We start from the raw sequence: 15,284 nt of genomic DNA, 5'->3' as shown, positions 1-15,284 counted from the left end.
TGGTGGTGCCATGCTCAGTAGCGGCCCATCAGGCTTAACTGAGCGCCCTGGGTATCGCCCCGTGAGGGGAGTGAGGTGTTAAGATAAGAAGTCGAGGTTTGGGTTGTGTCGAGCTGGAGATCTCGGTCAGTGGGGTGGGAGCTGGGCTGTTCCCTCTGTGATCAGGGCGTTAAGTGAGGCTGTAAATGCCTGGGTTCAAGGGAAACCTGGAGAAGGCGCTGCTGGCAGTGTGGGGAGAGCTGGTGGTCCCCACGCTGCTGCCACACGCACCTCAGAGCTCAGCAGTGTGCACGCAGAGTGCAAGGCACACTAATAAAACAGGTGGATTTCGATGAACATGAACATAATCCTGTATAAAAAGTACCACGCAACAGAAAAAGTGATGGCTGCGACCATCTGCACGAAGCATGCAACTCCTTGTACTGCTCTTCATGTATTTTTCCAACAAGCAGCTCTGCAAAGGGATCGGTTTCTGTAGTAAATCAGACACAGATAATACCCTTGAAGCATATTTGAGACATATGGTTAAAAGCCCACGTTTTCAGATCCTGGGAGTGGAACAAAAATCTTAGTCAAAATTCTAAAAATAAACCCTGCATTTTAACTTACTCTTCATAAGTTGTGTGCTGTCTCATGCCAGAAATGTGAAACAGAATTTAAGGTGTATTCTTCCTCCTTTCACCAGTGATGAAAGTCTTGTGATAAAACTGCTTTAGTGTGTAAGGGGAAGGCTCCTAGAAAGGAGGCAGAGAATTGGAATAAAAGAAGTGAGATAGAAATAAAAGTGCAGAAGCATTCCAGGGGCATTTGGGAGACAGAGTATCAACAAACAGAATATTAACATCTACGTGATACCTTAATCTATCGTCCATCAGAATCCAAACCAAACCCATGTGTTCAGATTAATTTCTCAGAGATTTGGGGATGATACAACTCAAGTCAGAGTGCATGCTCAGTTGAATTTTGCAAGTTTCGCTCCATTTCATATTTGCAACAACTGTGCAAACAGACACTAAAAAAAACTTGGCTTTCATTTTGACTTTGGCATGTTGTTGTTTGGCTCTTGCACACTAGTTATTTATTCACATTTACCACAAATAATGACTAGAAACCTAACCTGCAACTAGACTGTTGAAGTAACTTCTGGAACGGTTTGCTTCCTTCTCTTTCCTCCACCCCCTTAAGACTTTTTGTCTTGTGGGATTTGTTCGCAATCTGCTAGATGAAGCTCTAAGGCAAGTTTGCCAGATCTAGGGCTGCATCATCGTTCAGCACATCTGGAAGTGGTTTATGGGCTCTCATTCCTTCAGTGCCGCGTCTGGACTCTCTGCTATTCCTCAGCAGCAGAGAGAAAAGAAAACCAGCACAACTCCAAAGTAAACTTTGAAGAGTTTGAAAAAGGAATCGAATCTTAGAACTGTTTCTGTGCCCTGTAAGGCCCTTGTACAGGGGACTTTAAAGGAGGACGATGGGCAAGGAAGCTTTGGCAAGAGTGCTTACATCTGTGGGCTATCTAGGATCCAAGTAAAAAGCTCTTCAGGAGAAAGGAGTCCCGAATACTGTGCTGCTTTGAAGAGGTAAAAAGACTAATTAAGCAGGAAATATCTGAGCAGTAATGTCATGTTTCTGAGCTTTCCCTTCTGCAGCCCCTTGTTTTATGACAGGATTTAGCAACTGACTTAGGGACTGCCAGGTTTTAGGAACTAATGTCTAAATTCAGGAAAAAAAACGAGTAAATATTTATAGGAGAATAAATACTCCTTTCTTTAAAAAGCAATTGCTAGTTAATCGGAGTTGCTGAGACTTAGGAACTTTGTAGTTTTGGAATTCAAACTTTTCTTATATGAAACTTTCTGCGTTTAGATTTTAAAATTTAAAACATGGTTCAATGTATGTTGATTTAATCATCTCTGAAGAGATCATGAGGCTGTGACTATCCAACTTTCATTTTGCCGTGATCATCAGTGTTATTTGTGACTATTGTTACAAATTTAGTTAAAAGGCTGTAGTCAGCTCTATTGAAGTCAGTGAAAATTGCTACTGGCTTAAGCGAGGCTAAAAAGTTATTCCACAAGTGTAGGGTTTTCTGTTGTCTCTCTCCTTATCTAAATGAATAGGCTTTTAAATGGCTAAGACTACAATACTTGTGTAATGTGCAAGAGAAGGGATTTCTAAGCAGCATATACATTTTTTTCAACTGATAAGGTTGTTTTCATATCTATGTAAATTAATGCCACATGAAGAGAGCTGCTGGAATGCAGACAAGTACTGCAGATGTGAAAGGAATCGCAGAAATATTCCTCTCTCTACAATTTATTCATCTGTTGGGATCTAAATATATGCAAATGTAAGTGGTTTGTAAACAAAGCCACATCTTAGCTTTATTTATGTTTTTATTTCCATTTTACTTGTTAGTCAAAGTAGAGGCTAATTCAGGATGCTCCCTCACCAGCAGCATTAACCAATGAGGGGTGCTCATTTTTGTGACTCAGGTTTCAAGAATTTCTGCTGTTTCGTGTTCCTTCTCAAGGAATGAGAATGAACTTAATTTTAATACGTGGATAGACACTGCAGTGTTTCCTTGTCTATACTGTAGCATATCTGTATGTATGTAAACAGGAAAAATGGGGTTTGATCTTGAAGATAGCTACAATAGTATAAGGGTTAGATCACACAGTTCAGTTTTCCTTCACTCCTGCCCCAACCTTTGATGGTGGTTTTTATTGTTTTTTTCATAAATAATACTACTGCTGCCAGAACTTACATGAATGTTGTCCTTTTTCCACAATTTTAGGGATTGTTTTCTTTCCTCTCAGGTACAAAGTCATGGCCATTCTCACGCCTTGCTTAGAAGTAAAGTTTTAGGGAAGGCTACTTCTTTATCTTAAGCATCACAGATGTGCTTAAATACAACCCATTTTGCACAAGCTCCCCTTTTACTGTTGCAGGAAGGATACTTCTCTTAGAAAATCTTTTCACAATTACTCTAAAATTTTCTCATGGTCTGAGAGTCACTGCTCCAATGTATGATACCTATGTGTTTGGGAACTGTATGCTAGCAAAAGCTTAGTATTCATGATTGTTCTTATGTTTTAGGTGAGATCAGATATAAAGGCAGATGTATTTACAAATTGCACCAGTTGGTGTTTTTATAATTTTTGTACATTATTTTAAAATGTGTTAAAAATCATAGATATTACTGGTGTAGCTGATTGGACTGAATGTATTAAAACAATTAATTTCAGTCTATTAATAGGCTGAATATTAAAATATCTAATAGCTCTGGCTCAAAATATTAGCTATTTGTTGCAAGAAAGTTATTTACAAAGATAGAATGCTTTTACTGGTTGATAATGCTAAACCTTATCCCTGAAATATTTAACTAGTGTTCACTGCTTGTATTCATGATTTTTCCCTCTCTCTCTCTTTTTTATTTTATTTTTTTAAATTTTACTACAGACCACAGTTCATATCCAACAGAACATATGGCTCTTTTAAAGAAAAGTAAGAAAGATTAAAAACATTTAAAATATGTATTTTTAAAAGAGGGCAGAGATGTCAAATGCAATTTATCATAAAACTGTTGTAACAGTTGCATGCAAATTTATAACTAGTTTTGCTAAATTATACTTAACTTTTATTATCAAAATAAATATTTTCCTGTAAACTAAATCAGCAATAAGTACAGCAATAAATCCTATTAATTTAATATTACTCACTACTTGCTGCATGAGACTGAGTGCAGGTAGCTGCCAGTTTCATGTGGGCTGTGCCAGGAGCACCCAACCGGACTTTTTAAACAGAACTCTGCATGTTAATGCTGTTCATACTCAATATTGAAATGTGGCCTTGAGAAATTTGGGATTCTCATCACCTGTTGTGATCAATGACTGAAAATGGACGGCTGTGAGTCTTCAGTTATACAACCAAAATATCACTGAAGTGAATGGGCACTTTCCTCAGCTGATTTAAACAAGTGCAGGTTTGGTGATGCATGCATACCAATTTCAACTTACTCTCATGCCCAGTTCTGGTTAATTGGCCCTTTTGAATCAAACAGTTCAAAACTTTGTTCCCTTTGCTCTTTTGCATGCCTTGAATATCTACCATCACCTTTACGATGGTACAAAGTAATGAAGTCAACCCAAAGAACTCCATCATCAAGGTAACTGTCGGTGATGGTAGCATATTCCTTCCCTGTCTTATCATTGAGCTGTCTTGGTTAACAGCTCATACTTGGTTAATGTTGGATGGCTTAGGCTTGTCCAAGATAATCTGGTAGGAACTGGAAAATCAAAATGTACAGTAAGGTCTTTGCTTTTGCATGTTTTGTTTCGACTTTACTAATTACAGTATCAAAATGTTTATGTATTCTCAAATATTTTTGGAACATACCTGGTTTCAGTGGCATGCTGGGTTTATTTTTCTAGTACTGTTAGAGTTTTGCTCAAATATACCTTGAAGATCTGCATGTTGAAATCAAATAAAATTTTATTTGGGTCTGAAGGAAGTATGAGAGAAGGAAAAAGCTAGGTAAAATAATTAGTTCTTGAAGTCCTATGATGTAGCCAATGAAAGAAAGTTCCAGGATTCTAGTAATACTTAGAAACATTACTTTGATATTATGGATAACCCGTGTGTACTTAATGAGTGAGCAAACAATCCATGAAAATCAGATAGTTGGAAATAATTGTAAAAGGACAGAGATATCATTACATTTTTAGCATAATGTTTTCAATTTGATCAAATAGTGAGAGAAAAAAAGACAGCAAATACAGGTTTTGATATGTACTAATTGCAAATTTGATTTTAAAAAGGTACAATGAGTATTCTAGTTTTTAGTGATCGTTAACACATTCTTCCTTTTTTTCAGTTAACCAGATCTTACTGTTGCTTCTTGTCTTAACTGTATGTGCAATTCTGTACAACAAAGTTCACAAAGTGCCATCTGCATTAAAGAATGAAGCAGGTAAATGACTTCCATTTCATTTATGTTCCTGTTTGATATTTCTTACCTCTTCATTTAACATCTATTTTTCTTGTTATTATTAAGCCTGTTTGCCCTGCAGCAGATGAGCCACTTCAAATAAAATAGTAGGAGACTGATAGTACAATTAAGAATTGTCATCCCGATTCACACTTTTATCCAGATGTCACTGATGCAGATGCTGGTGGATATTCTTATTTAAGAATACTATTGGAGTTGCCAAGTGATAACAAACTTCAGTCAGAACTTGTCCCTTGGGAATATGCTTGGCCTACTTGTTGATGTCAGATAGGTCATCAAAGTATTATCAATTATATAATTTTCAGTAGAAGTTCTTGCTGGAATATTTGTAGTAACAAAAACCCGCTTGGGTTGGTATGGTTGGACTAGTATGTAGTGTTTATATTAATAGCTTATTCACTGTTCCTAAGATAAACAAATTCTGTCTTAGTATAAACCATTTCTATTCAGTATGGTTTTGTTGGGCTGTTATGAGTTTAATGGATATGTTTTAACCACTATAAATGTATTCATACAAGTTCTGTAAGTTAGTCAGTGCTAGGGGTACAAATTTTCCTTATCAGTGATGTGAGCTGTTTCGGTACTGTTCAGATTTTTTTCTCTTTTATCATTAGCAACTTCCTGGTGGTACAAAATTTTGCACTATTCCTTTCTAGCCTGCTTCCCAAGGAAGTGAAGCTCATGCTCTTCCACTACACCATGTGGTATACATGCTCTTCCATTATACTAGCTCCTTCCTTTTACCTCCTTTCTTTGATAATTTTGGAGCCAATTGTTCAATTTGTACTAAATATAACTGAGAAGTAGAAGTCTCAAAGGTATTCAAACTTCTTTAGGCTTCGTGGGAGTAAGCAGCAACATGGAGAACAGGGTGATTTGTTCTCCTGTGGAGCAGAAGATACAGATAACACTTTTCTGTGTTCTGTTTGGAAGCATCTAAGTCAGCCTGCATGTAGTTCTGGATTAGTGAAAGCTCGCGCTGTGTGCCTTGGCAGATGTGGATGTGTAAAGGATGTGGGAAGGAAGTGAAGTGAATGTGATATGATTCCACTGTTTATAGAACTATGAGCTCACTCTTATGACCCAGATGTGATACAAAAAGATTCTCAATTTTCTACTATAATGCATAATTTTGTTTCTTGCAGTTGACTTGGAAAGTCCTGAGGAAATGGAAGAAGAAATCCCAGTCGTAATCTGTGCTGCTGCAGGCAGAATGGGTGCAGCTATAGCAGCAATCAGTAGCATCTACAGCAACACAGAGGCTAATGTTTTGTTCTACATAGTTGGGCTGAAGAACACCATCCCTCATATTCGGTATATGAGTGCTTTATTTTATTTCAGGCTGTAATTAGGACCAGGTTGTGGTTCTCCTTAGCATGAGCATAAGCTTTGGAGGACTTTCCAGGAAATGTTTCTTCCTTTTGTAGGAAGAAAGTACTTCCTTTTAAGTAGTGTCTTGGTAGCTGTCCCCAGGATTCCCTACACACAGGAAAAAGGATCATTGTACCCTGCTTAAGGCACTTGTTGGTGTAAAGGTGTGTGAAATAACCGTAACATGCCTGTATCTCTGCCTTTTTGCCTTTTGTTGATCAGCTACAGAAGAGAGTGTGTAGTAAGGTAAGTAAGTGCATACATGCTTAGTTGTCACAAGCCCATTTTGTGGCACTGCACGCAGCTCATATGAAGCTGTGTCTTTAGTTTCAGAGCAGAAAAAAACTGTTGTCTAAAGCTAATTTCAGGTAAGGGAGATGGGTAAATGTTATAAATAGAGACCCAAAGAAGCTAGTAATGAAAGCATGTTTGGGTGTTTTTTTGCAGACATTCTCTAAAACAGGGGGAAATGAGAGAGGGAAGGTGTGAACCAAAGATTCAAAGATTTTTTTAAGCAGTTCTTGCCTCTGCTTCTGTAGCTTGTGTACTTACAATTTATGTCAAAGTGAAAAGATGTGATAAGTGGGGTTCCAGAGAGAGTTTTTCCAATCCAGTCCATCAGTAAACTAGAGAATAGAATGGAGAATGTTCTCTATGACTCTACAGTTGTCGCAGAGTTGGAAGAGGCGGAAGATATATTGAGTAACAATGATGAGCTGAAAACAAACTCCAAGTGAGTTGAAAAAATGAGCTGTAAAGCATGATGAAATTCAGTAGAGGTGGAAATTGGTAATTGTGTTGAGTCAAGGTGAAGCAGGAGTTTGTTAGGACTTGCTAGATAACATGGGGACTCCAGTTGCATAATAACACAAGTACAATTTAAAGTAAGTCAGACAGAAGTTTTATTAACTATGATTTTAGTGAGAGAACGGGAGTGGAGGAATAGATGCTGTCTGTATGCTCTCCAACTGTGTATTTGGAGACCCCATATTCTTTGACACACTCATTTTGAAACCTACACGACTATAACTGATAACTGACCACACTACTGTGCAAAAAAAAAGGGCAGCAGAAGGCATGCTTCATAGTGAAATATAGTTGGGGATATATATGACCTCTGGAGATGTGAGAAAACAGTTTCTGACCTCCTAGGCATTTCTACCATATCAGAAAAAGTATGACATTTAGTTTAATGTGCATTACTTCAGGAAAGATTTATAAGAGAGGTCAGTCGAACATCAAGCAATAATGACAGGAAATCTGACAAAATATTGAAAAAAATTAGTCTGAAAAAAAAATATTCCTCCGCTAAACTGTGAATATGTGACAGTCATCTTGAAGGACATAGAACTGTAAAAACGAGAAGACTGACCTATTTTTTAAAAGCATAGCAGATAGGATAAGAAAAAAATGGTCTTTAACCATAGCATGAAAGTCCAGGAAATAATATTTAGTGATCACAAAGGTGTAAAATGGGTTGCTTGTACGATGTGTGGAGTCTCTGGTTTTGGCACTTTTTTTTTTTTTTTATTTCAGGTTAAACAAATGTCTGTGTGCAATAGCTGTAGACATAAGTGATTTTGTCTTGGGGTAGGATAGATGAAGTGAGTTTCCAAAGCCTCTTATTTTCCTGTGAGTCTGAGTTAACACTGGAAGTACTCTCCACCTGCTGAATATTTCTTTTATTACTTCTTTTAATTACAGAAAATGGATTGAGAATTCTAAACTGAAAGAAATAAAATTTAAAGTTGTGGAATTCAATCCCATGGTACTAAAGGGAAAAATCAGGCAAGATGCAGCACGTCCTGAACTACTGCAGCCTGTGAGTAAACAAACACCACACAACACATTTTCAAGAATTTAATGCACATTACAAGTTTTTAAATGTCCTAGTCTCTGTTCCACTACACAGGAGGGGTGCAACCCCCCTAAAAACACTTCAGGTCCAAATGCTAAGCTGTCACTCAAGAAGGAAAAGTGCATTGTAACAAGCTCCTTGCAAATTTTCTGTCTTGCTGGTATCTCACCTACTTGGTGGTATAAACTTGGTGTTTTGAATGTGTTATATATTTAAGAATATATTTACAATTTATCAGAGGAAAGATACACTAGTGCTTCTTGTGTCTCCATGATGCTGAGTTGGCTGCATTCTGCGATGTCTGAGGTTAAGTTAGAGACTAAAGACTAATCTAAATGATACCGGCTGTCAGAAGAAGCTGATTTGCTGGTGTTTTGTTGTACCATCAACACTGGAATACTGTGTCCAGTTCTGAGCGTGTCAGTAAAAAAAAATAATAGTTTATTAGTCAGTAAAGAGAGACTAATGCATTAAATTGCTTTAACACTTAGTATTTCCGTTTTTCTTCCCCCTGTTTAACAGCTGAACTTCGTTCGATTTTATCTTCCTTTGCTTATCCAGAAACATGAGAAAGTCATATATTTGGATGATGATATCATTGTTCAAGGTAAGCTGACATCCAAAAAGCAGTTTCCAGCAGAATTAGGATTAAAGTTACTTCAGCTTTTATAGCTGTCTGGAGATACAAGAGAATAATGGAAATTGAGGAAAATTCTAGGAGCATTGTACTTGGGAAAACTACAAAATTTCTGTTTATGTATTTAAAGGAAATTCTGAAGAAAACCTCTTCATATGTGTTTTTGATAGTTGATTTTAATCAAAATCAACTGTATGGGTTTCATTTTAATTGGATTCAGTCAGTTGCTGAAAGATAAGGTATCATGGTTTTCACTTGGATGCTGTAGTATGTAGTTAAGTGTGATTTGTGTTTCCTGCTAGCATTCAAATTCCCACAAATGCTGCTCTACTATGAGCTGCTTTATAAAATATAATTAATCTTCTCTGCCTGTCTCATTTTCTTTTACAATAACTTATTACAGTTTCTTCAACATGTATGTTTACTGGTTATCTCTGCTTTTTGTTATTCTGTCCTCAGTCATTAACAGAAATAATTAACTTTTTGTAAGGTTCTTAAGTCTTCATTTACACTCCATTTGCATAAACACTTTAAGCTGACCCCACCTCTTCACCTGCATCCCTCCCTCACGTACCTGCACCAGCTTTTCCCAGAAAGGTGATTCCTTTCAGCCTGAACTAGCTTCCTGCCATGACTTAAGGCAGTGCTCCAGCAGAAACGACTGGGGTGACTGGTAAAAGAGGAGAGGTAGGACTTTCTCTTTCATTAGGGGTGTCAGATTGTCAGCTGATAGTGTTTCTGGAACCACAGGATAGAGGTGTAGTTTTACATTACAGCTAATGGTAGGCTGCTGCCTACGGAAGTGGCTTCTCCTGTCCACAGGCAGCTCCTGTTACCTCTCTTGTATCACACCTACAGTTGTGCAGCTGTGAAATAAGCTGACATTTTCTGGTTGACCCGGCAGAAGACTGGCTATATAACAAACAAACAAAACCAACCAACCAAAAAACAACAAAACTTGTTTTCCTCTTTGCTTGCTCACCCTTGGGCCATGTAATCGCAGGGCCCAAAAGAGGGGAATGAAGATGGGCGTGTGGGAGTGGAGGCAGAGGGAGGGTGCATCTGCTTTGGCAGCTGTTCCTCATGTTTTAACTGTAATGTGAGACTGCTCTCTATCAGATGTCTCTGGAATGGGAGTTCTGATAGGGTACAGAGTGATTGGGAGTTTCAGGGTTTAACTTTGGGACTGTTTATGTGTTGGACAGTTATCTCCTACAGTAAGTAAGAATGAAACATTTTGTGTGTCGTCACATTTTTTTCCCGCTTTTTCTCTTGAAAAAACACAAGTTATTTAGAATCAGGACAAAGTACCTGATAAGGCTTGTTATTTTTAAACAATTACTAGCTGCCCCATTTGCATTATTGTTATTAGGTGGGATGTAATTTCTATCCCAAGTCTTCCATCTGGCTGGTGAGTTTGGAGAATTTTTCTTTCAGAAACAGTAGTTCTGCTCTTTGCAGTGTGAGGAATGTTTTCAGTTTCTAGTCTTTTATTGAGGTTTCCTGGTAATAGCAGCTTTACTTTTTCATGGCCTACCTGTGGGGAGTGGCCTACCTCAGGCTAATGGGCCCGCCAACTTAATTCATCTTACCTGTGACCCTTGCCAGTAGATTGAAGGGGTTTGGATGCAGACTCCCCTAATTGCTATAGCTGTACAGTGGTGGTGCTGTGCTTCCCACCAGCCCTGAAATCCTTCTGGCACAGTGGGTATGTGCTTGTCAGATGGTGAGTGAGGCATCATGCATTACGTTATCTCCCTCCATCAGGAAGGAGCTGGGCAGTCTGGGAAGCCACAAATGTGACAGGCATCTTTCAGCTGGCCAGTGCTTATCAGTAAGCACTGGGAATCTGGGTATTTTACTACAAGGTACAAACACAGGAATAGAGGAAAAAAACTGATCCGTGCAGGAAATTGAAGAGACTTTTCTGAGGCATTGAAGTCATCTGCCCATGCCCTCTTTCTCCAAATAAGAGTTAATTGAATGCATAACTTTGTAACCAGCTTCTTAACAGTGTAATCAGCTGCTGCTTCAGCTGATCTTGGACTTTTGAACCAAATTAAGGATGTATTGAATACTGATGGCAATAGCTGAAGATAGACACCCATATATGGGACATAAACTCAAAAATTTCCCACATAGCAAAATTCAGCCTTCATTAACATCTGAGCTATCCCCTAAAATTAATATGTTTGTAATTAACACGTGAGAACAGAAGTTATCCTATCAGCTATGTAGCAGAGAATAGGCTTACTCTTAAGCTTTTCAACTTTGTGTAACCAGGTGATATCCAGGAACTCTATGAGACTAAGTTAGCTCCTGGACATGCTGCGGCTTTTTCAGATGATTGTGACCTGCCTTCTACGCATGAAATGGTTAGAAGTGTAGGCATGCAGGTAAGGTGTAATTTTGGAACTCTAATCATGAATGTATTGACTCATAAGCATAACATGATTTTATATATTTTCCTCAAAGTGAAAGTTTTTTTTTTTTTTCCCCATATTTTTTGTACCAGTTTTACAGGTAATTAAGAACTACTTTCTGTAGTAACTGTAATGATATGGTACTATCAGAGTTGTTTCCTGTAGTAGTTTAAATCTTTGTTGTTCTTTGGATTCTACTAAATTATGTTTGGTATTTTATTAAGTTAATTTTGCTATCAGTAGATTGTGAGCACTTCTGGAGTATTAAATGAAGCAAGAGTACATGATATTTGTATTAGTTGAATTGGGAACAAAACTCAGCAAAAATACTTGAAAGCAAATTTCTGAGTTGAGTTCCCCAAAACTGTCAGTCCCTCTAGCATTACAACTGCACAAGTATAAAGACACATAATTTAGAGTAAGCTGCAGGAAGAAAAAATGTGGTGAGGAAAGCACTTTATTCACCTCCAGTGGGACAATATCATGGAAAAGGCAGTTCAGTAGCTGGGCACCTTTCAGCCCCACGTCACATGGCAATTGCGACAGGTAATCATCACAGAAACTCAGCTTTGGAAGCACATACTTAGTCTCCGTGTGAGCAGCACAGAGATGCGTTTACTCTCACTTTTATTGAGATTCACAGGGGATAAACATACTTCGAAATTTTCTTTTTTTAACTTCCCAGAACACATACATGGGATTCCTGGACTACAGAAAGCAAGCAATTAGAGATCTTGGCATCAGCCCCAGCACCTGCTCCTTTAATCCTGGCGTAATTGTTGCTAACATGACTGAATGGAAACATCAGCGGCTTACAAAGCAGTTGGAAAAGTGGATGCAAAGAAACGTAGAGTATGTATAGAGAAACCTAGCTTTGCGCTTAACTGGAAATTGAGTATCAAAACTATAATTTTCTGTTTGTAAGCTCTTTAAAGTTTGCAACTTTAAACTTTATTTTGTTCTGTGAGATACCAAAGTAACTCATGGTCAAGAATTTCCATGTGGTTATATCTGATTGAAAGCGTACCAGAAAATGCCGCCTGGAATATTAGTCCTGTGTTTATTGCAAACCACACTTAATCCTGAGGGACACTGAGACCATGTGGGGCTTGTTTTGATCCCACCTCACTTGGGACCAAGCCACTTAAAATCTTCCCTTCTTGAGGCCACTTTAGAGAAGAAGGAATGTTTTCTTGTTTGTGTGGGGTCTCCCCCACTGTAACGTCAGCCAAACAGTAATTGGACACCCTATTTGTTAAATACCAATAGAAAACACTGCTTTCTCTATAAACAGACCAAACTTGACATGAAGATAATTTTTTGGCTTTGACCACAAATAAGTCATGAACACAATGAATCAAACAGTTAATTTTCAGTGTTTGTTTCTAACCTGCATTTGCAAACTTGTTTACTTGTTTTCTCTGCAAAGAGTTGTTTAAATTTAGTAAAACTAAATTGAAACAGATTTGCTTGTGCTTTTGGACTACCTCCATTATTGGTTACTTTCAGAACACAGCAGGAGAGACACAAATGATAAGCATGTGACTGAATAAAAAGCTAAATGCCTGTCTGTCTCACTCTGCTTAGGCAACGTTACGAGAAGATATTGCTCTGATTTTTAAGAGCTTGAAAAAAATCCATGAATATTAACTGCAGGTCTTAATCTACAAAGATGATTTTCGATCATAATAAAACATTCATGTTCCTTTTAGCTGGGTTTTGAAGTGACAGTGAAATAAATTGCTTAGTTAGCAGCTGAAACGGTTCTGAAGGTTCCGATTTTTGTTGTTCTGTAGCCTCTAAGCCCCTCTTGATACTTTCCAGGTTTCCACGTCGTTGGGCTAGGCAGGTGACACGATGCTCCCATGTGCTGACTGGCCAGGCCTTAAGCACCCTGTGGCCAGACATCTGGCTGCTGCCTCTCCTCCCAGTAATGTTTGGCTTTTTCAAGCCCTGGAATTTTCACACAGTTCACAGGAAATTAATATCCTTTAGATGTTAGTTCATATCAACTAAACTCAAATCTGATCTAAAGTTAACTTACAGGTCTAAAAGTTGGGCAGAGAGGCGAAGGGGAATGAAGAGAGAGAGTGAAATACATAGAAGCATGTGCATTTCCTTAGCAAACAAAAATGAAATATGTTTAATTCCTTTATGTTGACAGTTTTTTTTTCCTACTTTGATTTTGCCAGCCTCATAGACTACAGGCAGCATGTGGAAGTAATTGGCTTCATGTTGGGTTTACTTGGTAGCAACCATCTACTCAACAAGAATTGGAGTTGCAAATGCAAGCAATTAACAGCATTAGAACAGAGTATGCTGAAAATAAGCGTGTTCAAAATGCTTTTGAATTTTACCGGAATACTTACATTTTGATCTCTGGACATAAGACTCTAAGTGAGGTTTTGAACACTTCATTCTTTTGCAGGGAAAACCTCTACAGCAGCACCCTCGGGGGAGGTGTGGCAACCTCTCCAATGCTGATTGTATTTCACGGAAAGTATTCTGCTATTAATCCTATGTGGCACATACGGCATCTTGGTAAGTTTAGCTTTCCACCATTTGCAGTTTGAACTAAATAAAGTGAGAGTTTTTAAGATTCCAGTGTAGGATGTTACATTACTTTACCTCACCACATTACCTTATAGCTCAAACTGACATTATGTAACCCATGCTTCCTCCTTTTCCTATAACACTCACTAGTCCTGCTTGCTTCAGGGTAGGGCAGAATGTGTGCATATCCCACTGGTAATTGTCAAATACCTTAACAGGTCAAGCAAATAAAATAGCTTTACCCTTCCAAAAATAACTAGTAGTCATTAAATTGGATAAGTAGGGAAAAAAAAGTACCAAGGAGAAAACTACATGATTGAAGACCAACTAACAGGTTTAGGACATATTGTCCTAAACCATGGAAAGAATATATAAAGATGTGAATATTGTCACAGAGACTGAAAAAACTGACATTTTTAGCAGCTAGAGTAGAAGATCATGGGAAACCTGGAAGTCTTTGTGTAGTCAACATGTAGTTAGCATTAACATGGGAACGGTGAATTATCCTGAGAAAAAAAAAATAATAGCTTTATATATAATAAAATGAATGGTACAAGGAATGTTTTTAGTGAATCTCAGATATACCAAGATGTTGTTGAGAGGAAACAGATTTTTCAGATGCAGAATTAGAGGTGTTAATTGAAAAAATGCTGCTCTATCATACAAATAATTGTCTATTGACAAGTAAGTGGAACCATACTAATCAGACTTATTTTTATAAAACAAAAGTTTAACTGTGTAGTGTCTTCCATTACAAGAAACTTTTATTTTTTCCATGTACCCATGCAGGCTGGAGTCCCGATACCCGTTATTCAGAGCATTTCCTTCAAGAAGCTAAATTACTTCACTGGAATGGGAGATATAAACCTTGGGACTATCCCAGTGTTCACACTGATCTCTGGGAAAACTGGTTTATTCCAGACCCTTCGGGGAAGTTCAAATTAACTCGTCCTGACAGCTGATACTGAAAACACTTAATGCATTTATACTTTGTTTTGCAGCATGCAATAGTTTGAGAAGCAACGTGCCAAACTGTGTAATTAACCGATTTTAGAAAACTGAGCATTTCTTAAATATTGTCATAAAATGATTGTCAGTTTTGAGGGCTTATGGGTGGAGAGGGAGGTGGGAGAGTTAGTTGCAGTTCAGATTATCCTTACTTTCAAATAAGGTGAGGAAACAAGTTTACTTGACAATGAAATACTTTCATTAAATATTTACAGAGGTGAAATCAGACAATGTGCTTTAATGCAAGATTTTTATAAATAAGACTCCAGTAGCTGCTGGCAGAAAACTGACACAGGAAATACTTCTTATATTACATATAAGTTGGCTTTAGTCTACTAGCCCCAATTAAACAGCCCCAAAATAAAACTTGTGCAGCCTTTTAATATGTAAAGTTCAGTTGCATGGTGACTGTTCTGCAGTGTTTCT

At 37.8% G+C, this 15,284-nt stretch overlaps 1 protein-coding gene across 3 annotated transcripts; it reads left to right on the top strand.

Annotated features, from left to right (window-relative positions):
- The first annotated feature begins 942 nt into the window (after positions 1 to 942).
- Positions 943 to 15,224, top strand: GLT8D2 (glycosyltransferase 8 domain containing 2). 3 transcript variants are annotated; one of them, XM_068664275.1, is made up of 11 exons: positions 943 to 1,577; positions 2,244 to 2,347; positions 3,460 to 3,504; positions 4,874 to 4,969; positions 6,154 to 6,322; positions 8,084 to 8,201; positions 8,760 to 8,844; positions 11,158 to 11,270; positions 11,983 to 12,149; positions 13,726 to 13,838; positions 14,640 to 15,224. In XM_068664275.1, the coding sequence occupies exons 3-11, from the start codon at positions 3,486 to 3,488 to the stop codon at positions 14,810 to 14,812; spliced, it is 1,053 nt and encodes a 350-aa protein (XP_068520376.1). In that variant the 5' UTR covers positions 943 to 1,577; positions 2,244 to 2,347; positions 3,460 to 3,485; the 3' UTR covers positions 14,813 to 15,224. The 3 variants fall into 3 exon arrangements, with proteins under 3 accessions (XP_068520376.1, XP_068520366.1, XP_068520381.1); XM_068664265.1 differs by lacking the exon at positions 2,244 to 2,347 and having other exon boundaries at positions 949 to 1,577; XM_068664280.1 differs by lacking the exons at positions 2,244 to 2,347; positions 3,460 to 3,504 and having other exon boundaries at positions 953 to 1,577.
- The last annotated feature ends 60 nt before the right edge of the window (positions 15,225 to 15,284 follow it).

The sequence above is a fragment of the Anas acuta genome, chromosome 1 (genome assembly GCF_963932015.1).
Source record: "Anas acuta chromosome 1, bAnaAcu1.1, whole genome shotgun sequence".
In the NCBI taxonomy this organism is placed as follows: Eukaryota; Metazoa; Chordata; class Aves; order Anseriformes; family Anatidae; genus Anas; species Anas acuta.
Note: the sequence above shows the minus strand (reverse complement) of the source record. Positions and strands in the feature narration are given on the sequence as shown.

Coding starts and splice junctions, on each gene's coding strand:
- GLT8D2 (XM_068664275.1), top strand. Junction 11,271..11,982: donor TTAGAAGTGTAGGCATGCAG/GTAAGGTGTAAT, acceptor TTAACTTCCCAG/AACACATACATGGGATTCCT. Junction 12,150..13,725: donor TGGATGCAAAGAAACGTAGA/GTATGTATAGAG, acceptor ATTCTTTTGCAG/GGAAAACCTCTACAGCAGCA.